The sequence below is a fragment of the Heterodontus francisci genome, chromosome 2 (genome assembly GCF_036365525.1).
Source record: "Heterodontus francisci isolate sHetFra1 chromosome 2, sHetFra1.hap1, whole genome shotgun sequence".
Classification (NCBI taxonomy): Eukaryota; Metazoa; Chordata; class Chondrichthyes; order Heterodontiformes; family Heterodontidae; genus Heterodontus; species Heterodontus francisci.
This window is the reverse complement of record NC_090372.1, coordinates 127,252,478-127,274,964: the sequence shown is the minus strand read 5'-3', so window position 1 is coordinate 127,274,964 and position 22,487 is coordinate 127,252,478. Positions and strand designations below refer to the sequence as shown.

Below are 22,487 nucleotides of genomic sequence, written 5' to 3'. Positions count from 1 at the left end.
TCATTATTATTTCCATAATTCTGCCATCTTTCCTATAATAGTATACAGAGCTGCATGCAATACTCTAAGTATGTTTTCTACAAATTCAATCACTTTCTTGCTAATCCTTCAGTTTATTAAAAGCCTTACTGTTAACGATCTATTTCCTTTCACTGGTATTTTTTCCAACATGTTCGATTCACATCTGCCCACTCTGCTATTAGTGTTTACGCTCCTGTAATTTCTTGCATTCTTTCTTACATGCTTTCTTATTTTGTGTCACTAGCAAACTTTAATATCATTCTTTTTGTGCCTCTTTCTAAATCAATTATGCAATGAAAATAAGAGGTTCCAGTACAGATCCCTTGGTACACCACTACCTACATCCCACTAATCCAAGAGGTTTTTGTTATGCTGTCAGTTTAAGTGAGTGGATTTATGTTACAACAGCATTGTCACCAAGTTTTCAGTAAAGCATAATGGGTATGCATGTGTGATACTTTCCTACTATATCCATTTGAACTATGTCAAATACCAGCAGCAGTTCAAGACTTCAAAAGAGTGAAGTAAGGGGGAAAAAATACTGCAAATGCTGGAGATTTGACATAAAATCAGAAATTGCTGGATATACACAACATTTGGCAGCATATGTTTAAGAAAGAAAATGACTAACATTTTGCATTGCTTATCAGAGCTTCATTCAGCTAACCTTTGTCTACATATTCTGATGGACCTGCTGTATATTCACAACATTAATAAGATTCTAACATTTGTTACGAGAAACATTATTTAGAACAGTGGTAGAAAATTGTCCACAGATTTTAAACTGAAAAATGAAAATGGCACTGTTTAAACTATGAACAATTGTTAAAGGAATATTTTTGTCTCTTCAATTCAGGTTGGCACATAGTTTTCTCTTTTTTTTAATCAGTTCTTTCCCTCCATTCCTGAAAACATTAATTCCTTCCTGTGCTTCAGTTTCATTGGATGCCTTTTAGTACTTTTTCGCATACTGACATTTCTCATGTTTAAGCGGAGATGGAGAGTTTTGGAAAGCTATTTGATCATGGGTTTTACAGCTGAATTTGATCCTTTCCTCACTGGCACACTTCCCGCAGGAGTCATTGCATAGTAAGCAGCAGCAGAAACCCTAGCAATTGGCATTTCTTAGCCTGCGGGACTGAGGCCAATTGTAGCACCCCTACCAACGCCCTGACTAAGATCAAGTAATTTAGCACAGAGCAAGAGTCAAGCGTAGGATCTTTGTTTGATTTGGATCAACCACTAACTGGTTTAGCAAGTGGAGCTGCTAGGGAAGTGCACATTTTCAAAAGTGTCTTAACTGGCTGGCTGCAATCTGATTCTTTACCTCGTCTTTTTTAGATCAGAAATGTAGATACAAATCAATGTCTGGATAATATGGCAAGAAAGGAAAATGAGAAAGTGGGAATATTTAACTGTCATGGTATGGGAGGCAATCAGGTGAGCTGCTCTTTGTTTATTTTTAATTTTCACTGTTTGTCATCAAATGCCAGTATAGAATGTATTGAGCTATGAACAACTCAACAATTAACATTAGTTGTGTGACCACACAATCCACACACAGCAATAGTAACTGACTATCCTATTTTCTGATGGTGATATGGATGCCCTGCAAGGTCAGGAATTCCATCTGCTGATTGGTGGAGAACAAGTTAAACCAATATTCAAAGATTGGATTGACTTGAGTAATTGTAAGCCCTTGAAGTTCAATATGTGACTATTCTATTTGGAGGTGCTCAACTAGCTGTACTGCTGAGCTATGTTTGACATTGAAAAAGCAAATACTTTCTGAAGCACTCTGGTCATATACTGGGAGAGGGCATATTTGTAGGTTTAAGTTTTTATTGCTGATGGTAGCATGAATTTATAGGCTATGTTTAGCTTTTACCATATTTCTTTGGGGCAGTTAGTGGATGTGGTGGCTTCCCAGCTAACAAAGGAATATATGGTATAGGTCTGAAAAGACGGAGCGTGAGGAGAACTGAATTTGGCAAAATGTACATAAGCTAAAATATTAAAACCTGAGTAGTTGGTAATTTATAAAACAGAGTAGCACCTTCTGCAAACCAATTAAAATTTATTTTCAATCAAAAAATGTCACAGAAAAGTGAATCTAGAGTAGTGTAGCATTGAAACCCATATCATCTGCTTTCAGCTATAGTGTATGATTACATTAGGACAATTGAGGCTTGAAGGTCATTATTATAGAAACGTAGAACGGTTACAGTACAGAAGGAGGCCATTTGGCCCGTTGTGTCTGTGCTGGCTTTCTGCAGGAGCAACTCACCTCGTCCCACTCCCCTGCCTTTTTCCCATAGCCCTGCAAATTTTTTCTCTTCAGATAATTGTCCAGTTCTCTTTTGAAATCCAATTGAATCTGCCTCCCGTCATGTGCTCAGGTATTGCATTTCAAATCCTAACCACTCGCTGCGTTAAAGTTTTTCCTAATGTCACCATTGCTTCTTTTGACAGTCACCTTAAATCAGTGCTGTCTAGTTCTCGATCCTTCTGCCAACCGGAGCAGTTTCTCCCTATCAACTCTCTCCAGACCCCTCATGATTTTGAACACCTCAATCAAATCTTCTCTTCTCCAAGAAGAACAGCTCCAGCTTCTCTAATCTATCCACATAACTGGAGGTCCTCGTCCCCAGAACCATTCTTGTGAAACTTTTCTAGACCCTCTCTAATGTTTACACTTCCTTTCTAAAGTGTGATGCCCAGAACTGAACATACAGTTGAGGTTGAACCAGGGTTTTATACAAGTTTATCATAACTTCCTTGCTTTTGTCCTCTATGCCCCTACTTACAAAGCCCAGGATCCCATATGCTTTGTTAACTGCTTTCTCAACCTTGCCGGCAACCTTCAATGATTTGTGCACGGATACCTCCAAGTTCTCTGCTCCTGGAACCCCCTTTAGAATTGTACCCTTTGTTTTATATTGCCTCTCCTCATTCTTCCTACCAAAATGAATCACTTCACACCTCTCCGCATTAAATTTCATCTGTCACTTGTCCACCCATTCCACCAGCCTGTTTATCACTATCTTCCTCACAGTTCACAAGACTTCCAAGTGTTATGTCCTCTGCAAATTTTGAAATTGTACCTTGTACATCCAAGTCTAGGTCATTAATGTATATCAAGAAAAGCTGAGGTCCTAACACTAACCCTTGGGGAACCCTAGTGTATACCTTCCTCCTGTCCAATAAGTAACCATTCACCAGTGCTCTGTTTCCTGACACTCGGCCAATTTTGTAACAATGCTGCTACTGTCGCTTTTATCATGGGCTCTAACTTTGCTGACAAGCCTGTTAATATGGAACTTGATCAAATGCTTTTTGGAAGTCCATGTACACAACATCAACAGCATTGCCTTCATCACCCCTCTCTGTTACCTCATCAAAAAACTCAAGCAAGTTAGTTAAACATGATTTTCCCTTAACAAATCTTTGCTGAATTTCCTTAACTAATCCACATTTGTCCAAGTGACTGTTAACTTGAGACAAAATTATCATTTCTAAATGCTTTCCCACAACTGAAGTTAAACTGACTGGCCTGTTGTTGCTGGGTTCATCCTTGCACCCTCTCTTGAACAAAGGTGTAACAGTTCTCCAGTCCTTGGGCCCCACTCCTGTACCTAAGGAGGTTTGGAAGGCTATGGCCAGTACCTCCCCAATTTCCACCTTTACTTCCCTCAGCATCCTCGGATGCATCTCATCCAGTCCTGGTGACTTATCAAGTTTAAGTACTACAGCTGGCCTATCTACTACCTCTTCGTTATCAAATTTAGCCCATCCATGTTCTCAACTGTCTCCCCTTTCTCTATGACTTTGACAACATCATCTTCCTTGGTAAAGACAGATGCAAAGTACTCATTTAGTACCTCAGGCATACCCCCTGCCTCCATGCGTAAATCCTCTTTTAGGCCCTGAATCAGTCCCACTTCTTTTATCAACCTTTTTTCTATTTATGTGCCTATATTTATGTTAGCTGCTAGTCTCTTTTACACTCTCTTTGCTTCTCTTATTTGTTTTTTCACTTCCCCTCTGAACCTTCTATATTCAATTTGGTTCTTACTTGCATTATCCACCTGCCATCTGACATATACAATTTTTTCTGCTTCATCTTACTCTCTATCTCTTACATCATCCAGGGAGCTCTGGATTTGTTTGCTGTACCTTTCCCCTATGAGGAAAGACAGCAAAAACATGGGCTTTTCAACTTACAAATACATCCACGAGATGGTCTTGCAGGAGGTACACAAGACTGTTTATAAAAAAAAAAAATTATGAAGAAGTTAATGCAGAATAACTCGTCTAAATAGAATTGTGGGGGTACAGCTAGTGGGCATGAGTTTGAACTAATAAAAGGTAGTTTTAGGATTTTGTTTCACGTACAAAGTGATCAAAGTGAGGAATAAACTTTCAGCTCATGAATAGTGGAGTCAAAAATTCTCTATTTTTGAAACAACTAGATATTACAATGGGAAATGTTAGGATCTCTCTGAATGGATGAATTAACATGGGCTGAATGTCAGTCCTTATCTTGTGGGAATGTACCTTGACTGTACCCAAACTACTAAAGGCAGCTCATTGTTCTGTTTCAGTTTTGCCTGCCATTGTCTGATTCCAGTTTCACTGGGCAAGATCTGATCTCATCCCATTGAGGTTGGCCCTTTCCAAATTAATTATTTTTACCTTGGATTGCTTCTTGTCCTTTTCCATAGCCAACCTAAACCTTATTATACTATGATTTTGTCCCCTAAATGTTCCCCTACTGACACTTGATTCATTTAACCCCTCTCATTCCACAAAACCAGATGCAGCAATGCCTCCTTTCTCATTCAACTGGAAATGTACTGATGTAGAAAATTGTCCTGAACACACTCTAGAAACTCTTGCATCTCTCTGCCCTTTACACTATCACTATCCCAGTCTATATTAGGATCATTTAAAGTCCCCCATTATAACTATTCTATAATTCTTGCATCTCTCTAATTTCCTTGGAAAGTTGTTTCTCTATATCTTTCTCACTAGTTGGTGTCCTGTAGAATACACCCAGCAATGTAATGGTATCTCTGTTGTTTCTTAGCTCTAACCAAATTGATTCTGTCCTTGACTTCTCTAGGATATTCTCTCTCTCTCTCCAGCACTATTATGTTCTCCTTAATCAATACTGCTACCCCTCCCCGCCCTTTTCCTTCCCTATTTTTCCTGAACATCTTGTATCCAGAAAAATGGAGTACCCATTCCTGCCCTTTTTTGAGTCAAGTCTCCGTTTTCATCACAACATCCTATTTCCATGCGGCCATCTGCGCCTGTAGCTCACCAACCTTATTCACTGCACTCCTGCCTTCACATATATGCATAGTAACCCTAAGTTAGACCTCATTACATTTCCTCTTACTCTGACCCCACCTAATAGCTTACTATTTCCTACTGTAGTGCCATCTGTTTCCCAATTCTCTATGCACCTTGGTTTTCCTCTCTGATATTACCTCCTGCTCCCACACCCCTGCAAAGTTAGTTTAAAGCCTCCCAACAGCACTAGCAAATTGCCCTGCAAGGACATTAGTCCCAGCTCTGTTTAGGTGCAACCTGTCCCGCCTGTAGAGGTACCATCTCCTCCAGAACCGGTTCCAGTATCCCAGGAGTCTAAAGCCCTCCCTCCTGTGCCATCTCTGCAACCATGCATTCATCTTCTGTATCTTCCTATTTCTATACTCACTAGTACGTGGTACTGGGAATAATAGGGAGATTTACCACCTTTTGAGGTGCTGCTTGCTAATTTCTTCCCTAGCTCCCTAAACTCTGTCTGCAGGACCTCTTCTTACTTATGTCGTTGGTACTGATATGACCACTAGTTGTTCACCCTCCCCCCTCAGAGTGCTCTGCAGCCATTCAGTGACATCCTTGACCCTAGCACCAGGGAGGCAGCATACCATTCTGGATTCACATCTGGGCCTGCAGAAACGCCTGTCTGTTCCCCTTTCAAATCCCCTATCACTATTGCTTTTCCAGTGTTCCTCCTGCGACTCCTAAACAGCTGAGGCAGCCGTGGTGCGGTGGACTAGGCTGTGGCTGCACAGCCCAGAGGGACCATCGCTCACCAGTATTCTGAGTAGAGTACTGATTTGAAAAGTGCAGTACCGTCGGGGAGCTCCTACATACTTGCCTGGTCCTTTTTGACTGCCTGGAGGTCACCCATTTCCTCTCTGCCCGCATACCCTTAAGATGCGGGGTGACCACATCTATAAACGTGCTATCCACGAAACTCGCATTCTCACGGATGTGCTACAGTGATGCCAGCTGCTGCTCATGCTCCAAACGTGGAGCTCTGCCAGCTGACTACACTTCCTGCATGTGTTTTCCAGGACACAAGGAGGGTCCTGGAGTTCCCACTTGGAACAGGATGTGCACTCCATGTGTTCAAGCTTCCATGCCTCTATTCATTCAACTATTAAACATACTACTATAATAAATAGATTCACCAGCTATTCACCAATCAGTTGCTGATGCCACTTTATTTTATAGGGAGGTTAACTGATGTTTTTACTTAACTCATCTAAAAACCTTTGATTCAGATTCTTTAATTTTGCTATCCCCTATTTAATGTTAACTTTAACTGATTAATTGAACATTGATTTTAATAAATCAGATTATAAAATTGGCTTTGGTTTTGAGTTTTTATACTAATTAATTGATCAAATCTTACTTTAAGTTTGATTAACTTAGGTCAAATTAAAAGCTTACCAGTGTGTTCGTCCCAAATGACTCATTATCCTGTGATGTCACTTCGTGGTTATTTTTTCTCCTCTCCTGTTTGGTTTAGACTCTCAGATCACAGCCCATCCACTCCTGGCCTGCTCCACAGTGCTCCAGTCCTGGTCTGCGTCTAGCCTGTTATTTGATCATCTATTCAGCAATGGCACCTGCTTAATCATACATTTTGCTCTTTAAAAAATTAGTTCAGTGTTAGAATCATGGAACGTTAACGGCACAGAAAGAGACCACTTAGCCCATTGTGTCTGCGCCGGCTGGAAAAAACAAAGAGCCTCCCAGCCTAATCCCACTTGCTAGCATTTGGTCCGTAGCCCTGCATTTTACAGCACTTCAGGTGCACATCCAGGCACCTTTTAAATGAAATGAGGTTTTCTGTCTCTACCACCCTTTCAGGCAGTGAGTTCCAGACCACCTTCTGCATCTGCTGCCTCTTTGGGTGATTTCAGAAATACTTCTCTCTGAAAAGTATCACCCTGCTTTTATGTCAAAAAGGATTTACACACTCATGAATATGTGGCCAAAAGAGCTAAAAGTATTTTCAAGATTACTTTTCCAGCTGTGGAAGAGTCCATTCTAACCCAGTATCACCCAGTCACTCTTCAAAACCCCTCACAACTAGTCTCACTTTAGCCTTATAAGTTCCATCAGGAAGGACATTTTCAGTACAAATCCATCTATGTGACGAGGCTGTCCCCTATCTGGTACCTCCAAATAAACTCCAAACTCTCTCCAACTCTCTAATTCCTTATGTTTTGCTTCTCATTAGTTTATCCCCAAGTTTATTGGCAGCCACTAAAACTTGACCGTCATGAGGACTTCTGCTTCTAGTTCTATTCAGAGACTGCTCTCTAGCCTTCATTTCATTTTGGAATCTTCTCAAACTATGGCCTCGATTAGAACTTTGATGTCTTTCGGGACTACTGCTAGAAGATCTCCCTCGCACATTATTGGAGGCTCTTTCTCCAGTACATGATTGCTTCCTTACACTAGAGTCACTTGCAGACCCACTATTGGAACTTGCACTGCGCTTTCCTACCCTCCGCTCTTTCACCCCATTCCCTATGATCCTCTCTTTTATAATACACCAAATCTCCTGAATTAAATTCCACCTCAGATGGCCTTATACGATGCCTCAGAACTCTCCGAACTTTCTCGAAGACCTCAAGCCTTGATGAAAGCCTGTCTCCCTGCATGTAAAGCATTCAAATGTGCAGAAAAATATGAGCCTAAAATTATAATATCTTCTAGAGCAGGAGGACTGTCACACAGTACAGAGGGCAATTTGAGATTCCGCCCATAGATCAATTGATGGGGACTATATCCTCTGACCATCTGAAGTGAAATCTTCACATGAACCACCCATGCCAGGGCAGTTGTCAACTTGCAGTTTGGCTGGTCAGCTAAGATTTTATGCAGCATTTCATCAACCACTGTGTGATTTCTTCCACAGTCCGTTGCTGAAAGGACTTTCAGCTGCAGTATTCATAACCAATATGTTCATGTTTTCACATGTGTCTCTGAACTCGTCATTGGCAAATTCCCCTCCATTATCAGTCAGAAACTTAGCTGGTGCCCCAAGTCCAGTCCCTATCCATTTCTCCCTAATTTTGTTTATAATCACCCTTTTGTCCTTACTATTATTGTAGAAAGACTAAATCTAGTTGCTAGGTCTATAAAATGTAGAATGAAAATATTCTTGTTTTTGTCCCATACCTTTAAATCCATGGCAACTACCTTGTTAAAGTCACGTGCCAATCGAAGGCTGACAAAAGGACGTGATGGTGTCCTGATACTTTTTTTTTTTTTTACAGATTTCACACTTTTCACTAATCTCTTCTATTATCCTCGCATAGCCTTCATCAATCACATCTGCATTTTTAGCAGGGTTTTTAATCTCTGACCAGATGTGTGAGCAAATTGTCTGTGTAATTCTAATACAGTTAGCTTTTTATCTCCGATTCTTAACACCTGATGCCATTAATACTTCTCTAACGCTCTGACTAGAAACATCAGGTTTTGTTGAGAGTATACAATAATGCCCTGACTGGGTAAACTGCAAATTCACTGACTTTCCAAAAGCAATTGCCTTCTCATGCTCCATATCAAGTTTTATTTGTGCCTTTTTCATTTAAGGATTACTCAACAGTAAAGGTATTTCACTAGAGACTACATCAGTACTGATAAAATAGCTTAGTCCTGCTATTTTACATGGAATTACTACTCTCTACAGTGACTTCAATGTGTTGTCATCACCAAACCTAAAGCTGGTCGAATGAGGATGAAAGCACCTTTAACAAGGTCTGGCTATTACACTGGAAGACAGAATTGGAACAGCAATCATAGACAAATGAATCACAAGATTTCCCAAGGAACAGTTAATAGGTACTTCAGATGTGACACCAAGTATCATAATGCATGAATTTTTTTAACCTTGCGTCGATCCCCACAACTGAATGGTTATAATACTATCTGGATTCATTCAGTTCTACATACTGTCGACATGTAAGCACTCTCCAGTACAGCACAGTTGAACGAATCTGCAACTAACACTTTCATCGCAGGACTAAAACTCCTTGTGACTAGTACAATTCGTTCAGATCCATCAGTATTTTCCTCTTCTGCCTCAGAATTCTCTGCGCTGTGTGTTATTTCAAGAACTGCCCCTCCGCTTAGGACAATTCCTAAGTTGTTGGGGAGGCGGTGGTGTAGTGGTATTGTCACTGGACTAGTAACCCAGAGACCCAGAGTATTGCTCTGGGGACATGGGTTCAAATCCCACCACAGCAGAAGGTGGAATTTGAATTCAATTAATAAATCTGGAATTAAAAAGCTAGTCTAATGATGGCCATGAAACCATTGTCAATTGTTGTAAAAACCCATCTGGTTCACTCATGTCCTTTGGGGAAGGAAATCTGCTGTCCTTACCTGGTCTGGCCTACATGTGACTCCAGACCCACAGCAATGTGGTTGACTCTTACATGCCCTCTGAAATGGCCTAGCAAGCCACTCAGTTAGGGCAATTAGGGATGGGCAATAAATGCTGGCCTGGCCAGCGGCACCCACATCCTGTGAGTGAATTTTTAAAAAAAATTCATGCATTATGATACTTTGTGTCACATCTGAAGTACCTATTAACTCTTCCTTGGGAAATCTTGTGATTCATTTGTCTATGATTGCTGTTCCAATTCTGTCTTCCAGTGTAATAGTCAGACCTTGTTAAAGGTGCTTTCATCCTCATTCAACCTGCCTACTCTTGTATTCTTTGCCTTGGCTAATAAAGGAAAGGATTTCATATGTCATCTTAACCACCTTATCGACCTGTTCTGCTACCTTTAGCGATCTGTGGACGTTCACTCCAAGGTCCCTCACTTCCTCTGCACCTTAGTATCCTCCCATTTATTGTGTATTCCTTTGCCTTCTTTGACCTCCCCAAATGCATCACCTCACACTTCTCTGGGTTAAATTCCATTTGCCACTTTTCTACCCACCTGACCAATCCATTGATATCTTCCTGCAGTCTTCAGCTATCTTCCTCGCTATTAACCACGCAGTCACTTTGTCATCTGAAAACTTCTTGATCACTTCCCCTACATTTACATCCAAGTAGTTAATATCCATGTCTCCGTTATAAAGACGTCTGCAAACGCGACATGAAATCGTGTGACATTGATCACAAGTCGTGGGAGTCAGTTGCCAGCATTCGCCAGAGCTGGCGGGCAGCCATAAAGACAGGGCTAAATTGTGGCGAGTCGAAGAGACTTAGTAGTTGGCAGGAAAAAAGACAGAGGCGCAAGGGGAGAGCCAACTGTGCAACAGCCCCAACAAACAAATTTCTCTGCAGCACCTGTGGAAGAGCCTGTCACTCCAGAATTGGCCTTTATAGCCACTCCAGGCGCTGCTTCACAAACCACTGACCACCTCCAGGCGCGTATCTATTGTCTCTCGAGATAAGGAGGCCCAAAAGAAAAGTTAATATATACTACGAAAAGCAAGAGACCTCATACTAAACTCTGTGAAACCCCAGTGGAAACCGCCTTCTAGTCACAAAAGTGCCAGTCAACAATTACCCTTTGTTTCCTGCCACTGAGCCAATTTTGTATCCAGCTTACTACATTCCCCTGGATCCCATGGGCTTTTTTTTTATCCAGTCTACCATGTGGGACCTTGTCAAAAGCCTTGCTAAAACCCATGTAGATCACATCAACTGCACTTCCCTCATCAGTCCTCCTTGTTATTTCCTCAAAAATTTCAATCAAGTTAGTCTGACAAGATCTTCGCTTAACAATTCCCTGCTGACTATCCTTGATTAATCTGTGCCTTACTAAGTGACAGTTTATCCTGTGTCTCAGAATTGATTCCAGTAATTTTCCCACTACAGAGTTTGGACTAACAGGCCTGTAATTATTCAATCTATCCCTCGCACCCTTTTTAAACAAAGATGCAAGGTTAGCAGACCTCCAGTCCTTTGGCACCACATCTGTATCCAGTGAGGACTGGAAAATGATGGTCAGACCTTCCGTTATTTCCTCCCTGGCTTCTTTTAACAGCCTGGGATACATTTCATCTGTCTCTTGTGATTTATCCACTTTCAAGGATGCTAGTCCCCTTAATACGTCCTCTCTCCCTATGTTTATCACATCCAATACTTCACACTCCTCCTTCTTAACTACAGTGTCTGCAGCGGCCCCTCTTTTATGAAGGCAGATGCAAAGTATTCATTAAGAACCATACCCACGTCTTCCGCCTTCACGCATAGGTTGCATTTTTGGTCTTTTATGGGTCCTCCTCTTTCCTTAGTAATCCTCTTACTCCTAATGTAATGATAAAACATCTTTGGGTTCTCCTTGATTTTACTTGCCAGTATTTTTTCATGTTCTTTCAGTAAAATCAATGAGCCTAGTTTTTTTTGAAACCGAATATTAAAGACTTAATGTTATGTTTTTTTCATTCTCTAGGTATTTTCCTATACTGCAAACAAGGAAATTAGAACTGATGACTTGTGCCTAGATGTGTCCAAACTTAATGGTCCTATCATGATGCTGAAGTGCCATCATCTAAAAGGCAATCAGCTTTGGGAGCATGATGCTGTAGTAAGTGCTTTTCATGAAAACATTAATTCAGAAACAAAATTAAATTTTGAAATGTGTTTTCTCAAGTGCTGTGCTAGTGGCAGAAAGGCAATGGTACTAACCAGGTTAAAGTTAAATAAACAGACAGTGATTCCACTCATGCAGGTTCAGGTAATACTGTTGGCTGAAGAACTGTTCTGTGTGGAAATAGTTTTCACAAGTAATCAATCACTCAAATCACAGAACTGGGGAAAAGGCAGTTTAAATGCTTGTTCAAAGAATTAGCAAAATAGCTGCCTTCAGTGACTGACTGTAGTTCACTTAGGGTTTAGCATGCTGTCTCTTGTTTGGAAGTTTCTCCTTTCAGCTGAAACTGCTCTCGTGTTGCTGTAAATTTGTTCTTGCTGCTGTTCCCTGAATACAACCTGTGCTCTGCTTGCTTAGTTGACATGTTGCTGTCTCACTTGCTTTCTTGCCTGTAGGAAAACACTGGATCCTGCTCTTACCCAGGACATTGACCATTTTGTGCTCTGCACCACTTCAGCTGCGATTCTGAAGAGTTCTAGGTAGAAATAGGCGACAGGAAAGCTTTAATGGCAAAAATCTGCTTTGCCAATGGGCCATCTGGGCATTGTTGCCTGTGTCTGTAGTTTGCCACAGCCTTCTAGTCTGATCTACTGGCTTCTGCTGCAATATTTGTTCATGCTTAGAAGTTTGCTGGTTCCTGGACTGAACTCAACTTTTCTACTAGTTTCTGGGTTTTACTCAGCTGTTGCATTGGGTCACGGGCAACAGTCTGCTCCTCCACTGGCCCCTTGGACTGAAATCTGCTACTCCACCAGTTCTCTTGAACTGAATTCCATTGTACTGCTGGCCTCCTGGTTGTGCATCTTTCCTCTGCTGGCTCCTGAGTTGGAGATTGCACTCAGTTTCCGATGCTTCACTCTTTCCTCCATAACTCCTCTGGATCAAATTCTATTCGTCCACTGGTTCTCTGTGCATCATTCTCTACTCATCCACACTTCCTCTGAGCCAAACTCTGTTGGTCTTTGGTGTACTAATGGCTGCTAGAGGATTTCCCCAATCCTCTGATGTCACCTGGATCAATCATCGGTCCTCCAGGTGTCTTCTGAACTGGATTGCGTTCCTCCACTGACTGCTGGACTATGGGGTTTCCTTAGGTGATAATTTCTCAAATTATGACTGCCACACTGCACCTGAGATCTTTGCTCCCACTTTTTCCTTTGTCATTTTTGGGTCTGTTCTGTTCTCCACATCCAGCTATACCATGATGGTGTTGAATGGCAGAACAGGATCAAGGGGCTGAGTGGCCTACTCCTCCTTATTCGTATGCTCACCTCTTCCTTCCCTGAGCATCATGCTTCCTTTGATTATTTCCCCCACTAAACACTATTCTTCAGTCGATTTTCTCTTCTGCTGTCCCATACTTGAATTCTTCTTGAACAAGCCCACAGCTTGGGCTGAAATTTATACTTTTGCCGCTGTTGCAAATAAATGGCGGCCTGCCTGTGCGGGCAGCACATCGCGGAGACACTGCTTATTTAAGTAGCTGGGCCAGTAGCCCCCTCCCCCCCCCAACCCCGATGACGTGGAGGGGGTGGGCTGTCCATCCCCGGCAATGGCGTCAGTTGCCTGTGCTGATGCCATTTTTACAGGGCTTCGAGCCCAACTGTGCCATTTAAATATTTAAAGGTATGTTGATGTAAAAAAAATTTAATAAATTTATCTTGCCCCTCTTGGGTGGCACAGTGGTTAGCACCGCAGCCTCACAGCTCCAGCGACCCGGGTTCGGCTCTGGGTACTGCCTGTGCGGAGTTTGCAAGTTCTCCCTGTGACCGCGTGGGTTTCCGCCGGGTGCTCCGGTTTCCTCCCACAGCCAAAGACCTGCAAGTTGATAGGTAAATTGATCATTGTAAATTGCCCCTAATGTAGGTAGGTGTTAGGCGAATGATGGGGATGTGGTAGGGAACATGGGATTAATGTAGGGTTAGTATAAACGGGTGGTTGTTGGTCAGCACACACTCGGTGGGCCGAAGGGCCTGTTTCAGTGCTGTATCTCTCTTTGACTGATTCTCCTGCCCCCCCCCCCCCCCAATAACCAAAACACTTAGCTTGTCAAGCTGACCTTCCGCACTGTGACCACCGCCCCCCCCCCCCCCCCCCCCCACCCCAACAAAGTGCATAATCTTAACCAGAAACTAATGTAGGTTACTGAGAACAGGGGTGATGGGTGAATGGGATTTGGTGTGAGTTAGAACTAGGCAGCAGAGTTTTGGATGACATCTGGATCATAAGAGGCCAGCCAGGAGTGCATTGGAATAGTCAAGTCTAGGGGTAACATAAGCATGGATGAAGCTTACAGCAGCAGATGAGCAGGGGTGGAGTCAGGGTGATGTTAAGGTGGAAAAAGACAAACTTAGTGATGGCATGGATATGTGGTCGGAAGCCCATATGGGGGTCAAATAATGACACCAAGGTTGCAAACAGTTTATTTCAGCCTCAGACAGTTGCCAGATTGGGATGGACTCTGTGGCTAGAGAGCGGAGCTTATGGAGACGACTGAAGACAATGGCTTCGGTCTTCCCAATAATTAGTTGGAGGTAATTTCTGTTCATGTCTGACCAGCAATTTGACAATTTAGAGACCGTGGAGGGGTCAAGAGAGGTGGTGATGAAGTAGAACAGGGTGACATCAGTGTGGAAATAGCAGCATGTCGGTGAGGAGGGGACCAAAGATAGATCCTTGGTGAACACCAGAGATAACCGAGCAGGAAGAGAAGCCATTGCAGGTGACTCTGATTACAATTAGATGTATAATGGAACCAGATGAGTGCAGTCCCACCCAGCTGGATAATGGTGGAAATGCATTATTGGAGGGTGGTCAACCATGTCAAAAGGCTGCAGACGGGTTGAGAAGGACCAGAGGGATGTGATTTGTGACTTTGCTAAGAGCTGTTTCAGTACTATGGTAGGGCCGGAAACCTGATTGGAGGTATTCAAACATGGAGTTCTGGCAAAGATGGACACGGATTTGGTAGGCAACAATATGTTCGAGGACTTGAAAGGAAAGGGAGATGGGGCAGTAGTTTGCATGTGCGGAGGATAGAGTTTTTTTTTTTGAAGAGAGGGGTGTTGAAAGCAGCTTTGAAAGACAGGGACAGTACCTGAGAAGAGGGATCCATTATTATCAGGTAACATGGGAGCTAGGAATTGAAGCTGGGTGGTCAGCCATTTAGTGGGAAAAGGGTCGCTACCTTCAACCAATCTATGACGTCCTTTCAATCCTTGAGTCCCCAACCCCAATACCCTCACCTGACCATTTTTATAAAAAAAAAAAGCTCATGCCCCAGCTAACTCACTAATTCGCTCTCGAGCTTCTAACTCCTTCTCCTCTGGCCCTCCACCTATCATGACACCCCTAACTCTGGCTGAACCATTCCCTCCCTGTTTCTGTTACCCACTAAATCGTGCACCATCTCCCACCCCTGCCTTTTCACCAGGTGTACTCCCCATCTTAGAGGGCCACAAACTCAAGCACACCTGTCACACAACTGATTTAATCATTCTTTGATAGATTTGACTTGACCATGTCAAATATTACTAGATCTTGCTGTCCCAAGACTCCTCTTGCCTCCTCAACTCCTTTCTCCTGTTCCATTCACCTCACAGCTTTCGCGCCAAGTGTGAAGAGTTTATGGATTAGGTCATCTCTAAGATTGAGGCCATCCATGCAGCTGCTTCCTTTGCTATCTCCCCTTTCTGTGTCCTCTTACTCTGAACCTGCCTCCAGTCTTCAACCTAATCCAACCATGATCCCTGGTTACCTTGCCCTCGCGCCCTCCCAACCCTATCAGCCCGTTCCCAGATTATTCCTTCCATGAGACCCACTTCCTATTTCCTTGATCCTCTCTCCATTCAACTGCTGACTTATCAGCTACCCACCTCCCTGATAGATGGCCTTGCTATTGGCGCCCTTTCTGTAGAAACTTCCAAAACCACTTTTAAAACTTATGTCATCATCCCCTCTTTGATGCCCTCGCCAACTACTGTCCCATCTCGGACATCTGTGCTCGTGTCCCCTAATTCTTTCATCCATTTCTGCCAAATAACAGAATTGATTCATTTTATGATATTAAAAAGCCTATCAAATCACTGCTAAGCCTGTACGAACATACGAATTAGGAGCAGAAGTAGGCTATTCGGCCCCTCTAGCCTGCTCTGGCATTCAGTAAGATCATGGCTGATCTGTGTGTCTCGAATTCCACACTCCCATCTACCCCTAATAACCTTAGTTCCTTCTTAGGCAAGGGAATCTATCTACCTCCACCTTAAAATTATTCAATGACCCCGCCTCCACCACCTTCTGAGGCAGAGTTCCAAAGTCGCACAAGCCTCTGAGAAAAAATTTCTCATTTGTCCTAAAAGGGCGACCCCTAATTTTAAAACTGTGCCCCCTAGTTCTGGACTCCCCTACAAGAGGAAACCATATTTCCACATCCATCTTGCAAGACCATTCAGGATCTTATATACTTCAATCAAGTCTCCCCTCACTCTTCTAAACTCCAGTGAAAACAAGCCCAGTCTGTCCAGCCTTTCCTCATAAGACAACCCGCTCATTCCAGGTATCAATCTAGTAAAATAAAAGCAAAATACTGCAGTTGCTGGAAATCGGAAATAAAACCAAAAAGTGTTGGAAATACTTAGCAGGTCTGGCAGCATCTGTGGAGAGAGAAGCAAAGTTAACGTTTCAGGTCAGTGACCTTTCATCAGAACTGGCAAAGGTTAGAAATGTAATAGGTTTTAAGCAAATAAAGTGGGGGTCGGGCAAAAGAGAACAAATGGGAAGGTGTTGATAGGACAGAGGGTCACAGAGAATAACTGGCAAGGAGAATATAAATTGTAAATTGTAGAAGTTGAGGCCCCAACGCAGGACTCCACACGTCACATTCAGCCAATCAGAAAAGGGCCCGTTTATGCATATTCGGTTTTCTGCCAGCCAGTCAATCTTCTATCCATGTTAATATGTTACCCACAACACTATGAGCTCCTACTTTGCACAATAACCTTTTATGTGGCACCTTGTCAAATGCCTTCTGGAAATCCAAGTACAGTACATCAACGGGCTCCCCTTTATCCACGGCACATGTTGCTCCTTCAAAGTACCCCAATGAATTGGTTAATCATGATCTCCCTTTCACAAAGCCATGCTGACTATTCCCGATTACCTTGAGTTTTTCTAAGTTCCCTGCTAGAACTTCCTTAATCGATTCTAACACCTTCCCCATGACAGATGCCAAGCTAATTGGCCTATAGTTACCAGTTTTCTGCCTCCCCCCTTCTTGAATAGAGGGGTTATATTTGCTACTTTCCAGTCTGATAAAACCTTTCCAGAATCTAGCAAATTTTGAATAATTAACACCAATGCATCTACTACCTCATTGGTCACCTCTTTTTAAGACCCTAGGATGAAGCCCATTAGGACCTGGGGACTTGTCAGCCCCCAGCTCCATCAGTTTGGTCAGTACTGCTTCCCTGGTGATTGTAATTTCACCAAATTCCTTTCTACTCTTGAGGGGTAGCTCATATTGGAAGGAAGTAAAACTGGTAACAGGAGGTAGAAAAGTAGCAAGTGACATTAGAAGGCAAACAAAACAAAGGCGAGCATCAACTAGGCTTAGAATGCAGAATATCAAGAAGACGAGATTAAGGGCACGCTACCTGAATGCACACAGCATTCGCAACAAGGTAGATGACTTAAAGGCCAAAATAGAGATAAATGGGTATGATTTAATTGCCATAACAGAAACGTGGCTACAGGGTGACCGAGACTGGGAACTGAATATTCAAGGTTATTCGACATTTAGGAAGGACAGGCAAATAGGAAAAGGAGGTGGTGTTGCGCTGGTGATAAGGGATGGGATCAGTACATTAGCAAGGGTGGATCTCAGCTCAGAAGAACAAAATGTGGAATCTGTTTGGGTGGAGCTAAGAAACAGCAAGGGGCAGCAAACATTGGTAGGAGTCGTTTATAGGCCACCAAACAGTAGTGGTAGTGTGGGGCATGGCATTATTCAGGAGATTAGAGAAGCATGTAGCATGGGTAATACAGTAATCATGGGTGACTTCAATCTGCATATAGACTGGGTAAACCTAATGAGCACTAAAGCTGTGGAGGACGAGTTTCTGGAGTGTGTTAAGGATGTTTTTCTAGAGCAGTATGTTCTGGAACCGACTAGATGACAAGCTATTTTAGATCTAATATTATATAATGAGAAAGGGCTAATTAATAATCTTGTGGTAAAAGAACCTTGAGGGATGAGTGACCATAATGTGATAGAATTTTACATTATGTTTGAAAGTGAGGTAGTTCAATCTGAAACCAGAGTGTTAAATTTAAACAAAGGAAATTATGAAGGTATGCGGGGCAAATTGGCTGAGGTGGATTGGGAAAATACATTAAAAGGTATGACAGTACATAGGCAATGGATAGTCTTTCAAGGAATGTTACATAGTTTGCAGCAATGATACATTCCTTCAAGGCACAAAAACCCCAAAAGTAAAGGCAGTCAACCGTGGATAACGAAGGAAGTTAAGGGTTGTATCAGATTAAAAGAAAAGGCCGACAAAGTTGCCAGAAATAGTAGTAAGCCTGAGGATTGGGAAGATTTTAGAAGACAGCAAAGGAGGACAAAGAAGCTGATAAATGGAGAATAGAATATGAATGTAAACTAGCAAAATATACAAAAACGGACTGGAAAAGCTTCTATAGGTACGTAAAAAGGAAACATTTGGCGAAGACAAATGTGGGTCTATTACAGGCTGTCAGGAGAATTTATAATGGGGAATAGAGAAATGCAGAGAAGCTAAATGATTACTTAGTGTCTGTCTTCACTGAGGAAGATGCAAGAAATCTCCCAGAATTAGAGAGCCAAGGGATATGGGGGAATGAGGAATTGAAGGAAATTGGTATTAATAAGGTTGTACTGGAGAAATTAATGGGGCTGAAGGTTGATAAGTCCCCAGGACCTGATATTCTACATCCCAGAGTGTTGAAAGAGGTAGCTATGGGGATAGTGGCTGCATTGGTGATCATCTTCCAAAATTCTACAGATTCTGGAAAGGTTCCTGCAGATTGGAAGGTCGCAAATGTCACCCAACTATTTAAGAAGGGAGGGAAAGAGAAAACTGGGAATTACAGACCTCTTAGCCTTACATTAGTCATTGGGAAAATGCTAGAATCTATTCTAAAAGATGTGATAAATGGATAATAATCTGATTGGGCATAATCAACATGGATTTATGAATGGGAAATCATGTTTGACAAATCTGTTGGAGGTTTTTGAGGATGTTACTCACAATTAATAAAGGGGAAATCAGTGGACATGGTATACTTGGATTTTCAAAAGGCCTTTGATAAAGTCGCCCACAGGAGGTTGGTTAGCAAAATTAAAGCACATGGGATAGGAGGTAATATTCTTTTGGGCCTCCTTATCTCGAGAGACAATGGATACGCGCCTGGAGGTGGTCAGTGGTTTGTGAAGCAGCGCCTGGAGTGGCTATAAAGGCCAATTCTGGAGTGACAGGCTCTTCCACAGGTGCTGCAGAGAAATTTGTTTGTTGGGGCTGTTGCACAACAGGTAATATACTGGCATGGATTAAGGATTGGTTAACAGGCAGAGAACAGAGTAGGAATAAATGGGTCATTCTCGCGTTGGCAGGCTGTGACTAGTGGGGTACTACAGGGATCAGTGCTTGGGCCCCAGCTGTTTACAATATATATCAATGATTTGGGTGTGGGGACCAAATGTAGTATTTTCAAGTTCGCGGATGACACAAAGCTAGGTGGGAATGTGTGTTGAGAAAAATGCAAAGCGGCTTCAAGGGGATTTGGAAAGACTTAGTGAGTGGGCAAGAACGTGGCAGATGGAATATAATGTGGAAAAATGTGAGGTTATCCACTTTGGTAGGAGGAATAGATGTGCAGAGTATTTCTTAAATGGTAAGAGATTAGAAAGTGTAGATGTACAAAGGGACCTGGGTGTCCTCGTCAGTAAGTCACTGAAAGCTAACATGCAGGTGCAGCAAGCAATTAGGAAGGCTCTTGGTATGTTGGCCTTTATCACAAAAGGATTTGAGTACAAGGAGTAGTGAAATCTTGCTTCAATTGTATAGAATCTCGGTTAGACTGCACTAGGAGTACTGTGTGCAGTTTTGGTCCCCTTACCTTAGGAAGGATATTATTGACATAGAGGGAGTGCAATGAAGGTTCACCAGACAGTTCCTGGGATGGCAGGACTGTCCTATGAAGAGGGATTTGGGATCTGGGCCTGTATTCTCTACAGTTTTGAAGAATGAGATGTGATTTCATTGAAACCTACAAAATACTTAAAGGGATAGACAGGGTAGATGCAGGTCAAATGTTGCCCCTGGTTGGGGAGTCTAGAACCAGAGGGAAACCACTGAGGATAGAGATGAGGAGAAACTTCTTTACTCAGAGGGCTGTGAATCTTTGGAATTCTCTACCCCAGAGGGCAGTGGAAGCTTAGTCATTGAGTATGTTTAAAGCACAGATTGACTGATTCCTAAACACAAGTGACATAAAGGGATATGAGGATAGTGTGGGAAAAGGCATTGAAGTGGATGATCAGCCATGATCGTATTGAATGCTGGAGCAGGTTCGATGGACTGAATGGCCTGCACCTATGTTCTTTTCACCTCCTGATTTACAGCTATTACTGGAATTTTTTTTGTATCTTCTATTGTGAAGACAGAAGCAGAATAGTTCATTTCATTTGCCTTTCTTTATTATCTACTATTAACTGCCATTCTCACTCTCTAGAGGACCAACACTCACTTTAATTACCCTTTTCCTTTTAAAGTACCTGTAGAAACTCTTGCGATCCATTTTTACATTTCTAGCTAGTTTCCGCTCATATTCTAATTTATTTCTCCTGATTAACCTTTGTCAAGTAGATGAGGTTTTAAATGATTACTTTTCATCTGTGTTCACTATGGAGAAGAACGACGTAGATGTAGAGATCAGGGAGGGGGATTGTGATATACTCGGACAAATTAGCATTGAAAGGGAGGAGATATTAGTGGTTTTAGCGGGCTTAAAAGTGGATAAATCCCCAGGCCCAGATGAGATGTATCCCAGGCTGTTAAGTGAGGCAAGGGAGGAGATAGCAGGGGCTCTGACACAAATTTTCAAATTCTCTCTGGCCACAGGAGAGGTGCCAGAGGATTGGAGGACAGCGAATGTGGTACCATTATTCAAGAAGGGTAACAGGGATAAACCAGCTAATTACAGGACAGTGGGTCTAACATCAGTGGTAGGGTAACTATTGGAAAAAATTCTGAGGGACAGGATTAATCTCCACTTGGAGAAGCAGGGATTAATCAAGGATAGCCAGCATGGCTTTGTCGGGGAGATCATGTCCAACAAACTTGATTGAATTTTTCGAGGAGGTGACTCAATGTGTAGATGAGGGTAAAGCAGTTGATATAGTCTACATGGACTTCAGTAAGGCTTTCGATAAGGTCCCACATGGGAGGTTGGTCAAGAAGGCAAGAGCCCATGGGATCCAGGGCAATGACAAAATGGATCCAAAATTGGCTTGGTGGCAGGAAGCAGAGGGTAATGGTCGAGGGTTGTTTTGCGATTGGAAGCCTGTGACCAGTGGTGTACCACAGGGATCGGTGTTGGGACCCTTATTATTTGTAGTGTACATTAATGATTTAGATGTGAATATAGGAGGTATGATCAGAAAGTTCCAGATGACACAAAAATTGGTGGTGTCATAAATAGTGAGGAGGAAAGCCTTAAGGTTACAGGACGATATAGATGGGCTGGTAAGATGGACAGAGCAGTGGCAAATGGAATTTAATCCTGAGAAGTGTGAGGTGATGCATTTTGGGAGGACTAACTAGGCAAGGGAATATACAATGCGTGGTAGGACCCGAGGAAGTACAGAGGATCAGAGGGATCTTAGTATACTTGTCCATAGATCACTGAAGGCTGCAGCACAGGTAGATAAGGTGGTTAGGATGGCATATGGGATACTTGCCTTTATTAGTTGAGGCATAGAATATAAAAGCAGGGAGGTTATGATGGAGCTAGTTAGGCCACAGCTGGAGTACTATGTACAGTTCTGGTCGCCACACTATAGGAAGGAAGTGATTTGCACTGGAGAGGGTGCAGAGGAGATTCACCAGGATGTTGTCTGGGCTGGAGCATTTCAGCTATGAAGAGAGACTGGATAGGCTAGGGTTGTTTTCCTTAGAGCAGAGAAGGCTAAGGGGAGACCTGATAGAGGTTTACAAAATTATGAGGGGCGGAGATAGGAAGAAACTTTTTCCCTTAGCAGAGGTGTCAATAACCAGGGGGCATAGATTTAAGGTAAGGGGCAGGAGGTATAGAGGGGATTTGAGGGAAAAAAATTTCCCCCAAGTGTGATTGGATTCTGGAACACACTGCCTAAAGGGGTGGTTGAGGCAGGAACCTTCAACATTTACGAAGCATTTAGATGAGCACTTGAAATGCCATAGCATACAAGGCTACGGGCCTAGTGCTGGAAAATGGGATTAGAATAGATAG

General features: G+C 42.5%; 1 protein-coding gene across 3 annotated transcripts in view; it reads left to right on the top strand.

Annotated features, from left to right (window-relative positions):
* Positions 1 to 22,487, top strand: part of galnt1 (UDP-N-acetyl-alpha-D-galactosamine:polypeptide N-acetylgalactosaminyltransferase 1) — a 203,273-nt gene that overhangs the window by 167,308 nt on the left and 13,478 nt on the right. For 2 of the 3 annotated variants that reach the window (XM_068010558.1, XM_068010548.1), the window contains exons 10-11: positions 1,363 to 1,461; positions 11,757 to 11,891. In XM_068010558.1, the coding sequence (XP_067866659.1) occupies positions 1,363 to 1,461; positions 11,757 to 11,891 (234 nt within the window). The remainder of the gene's footprint in view (positions 1 to 1,362; positions 1,462 to 11,756; positions 11,892 to 22,487) is intronic. The other variant, XM_068010567.1, reaches the window with a different exon arrangement.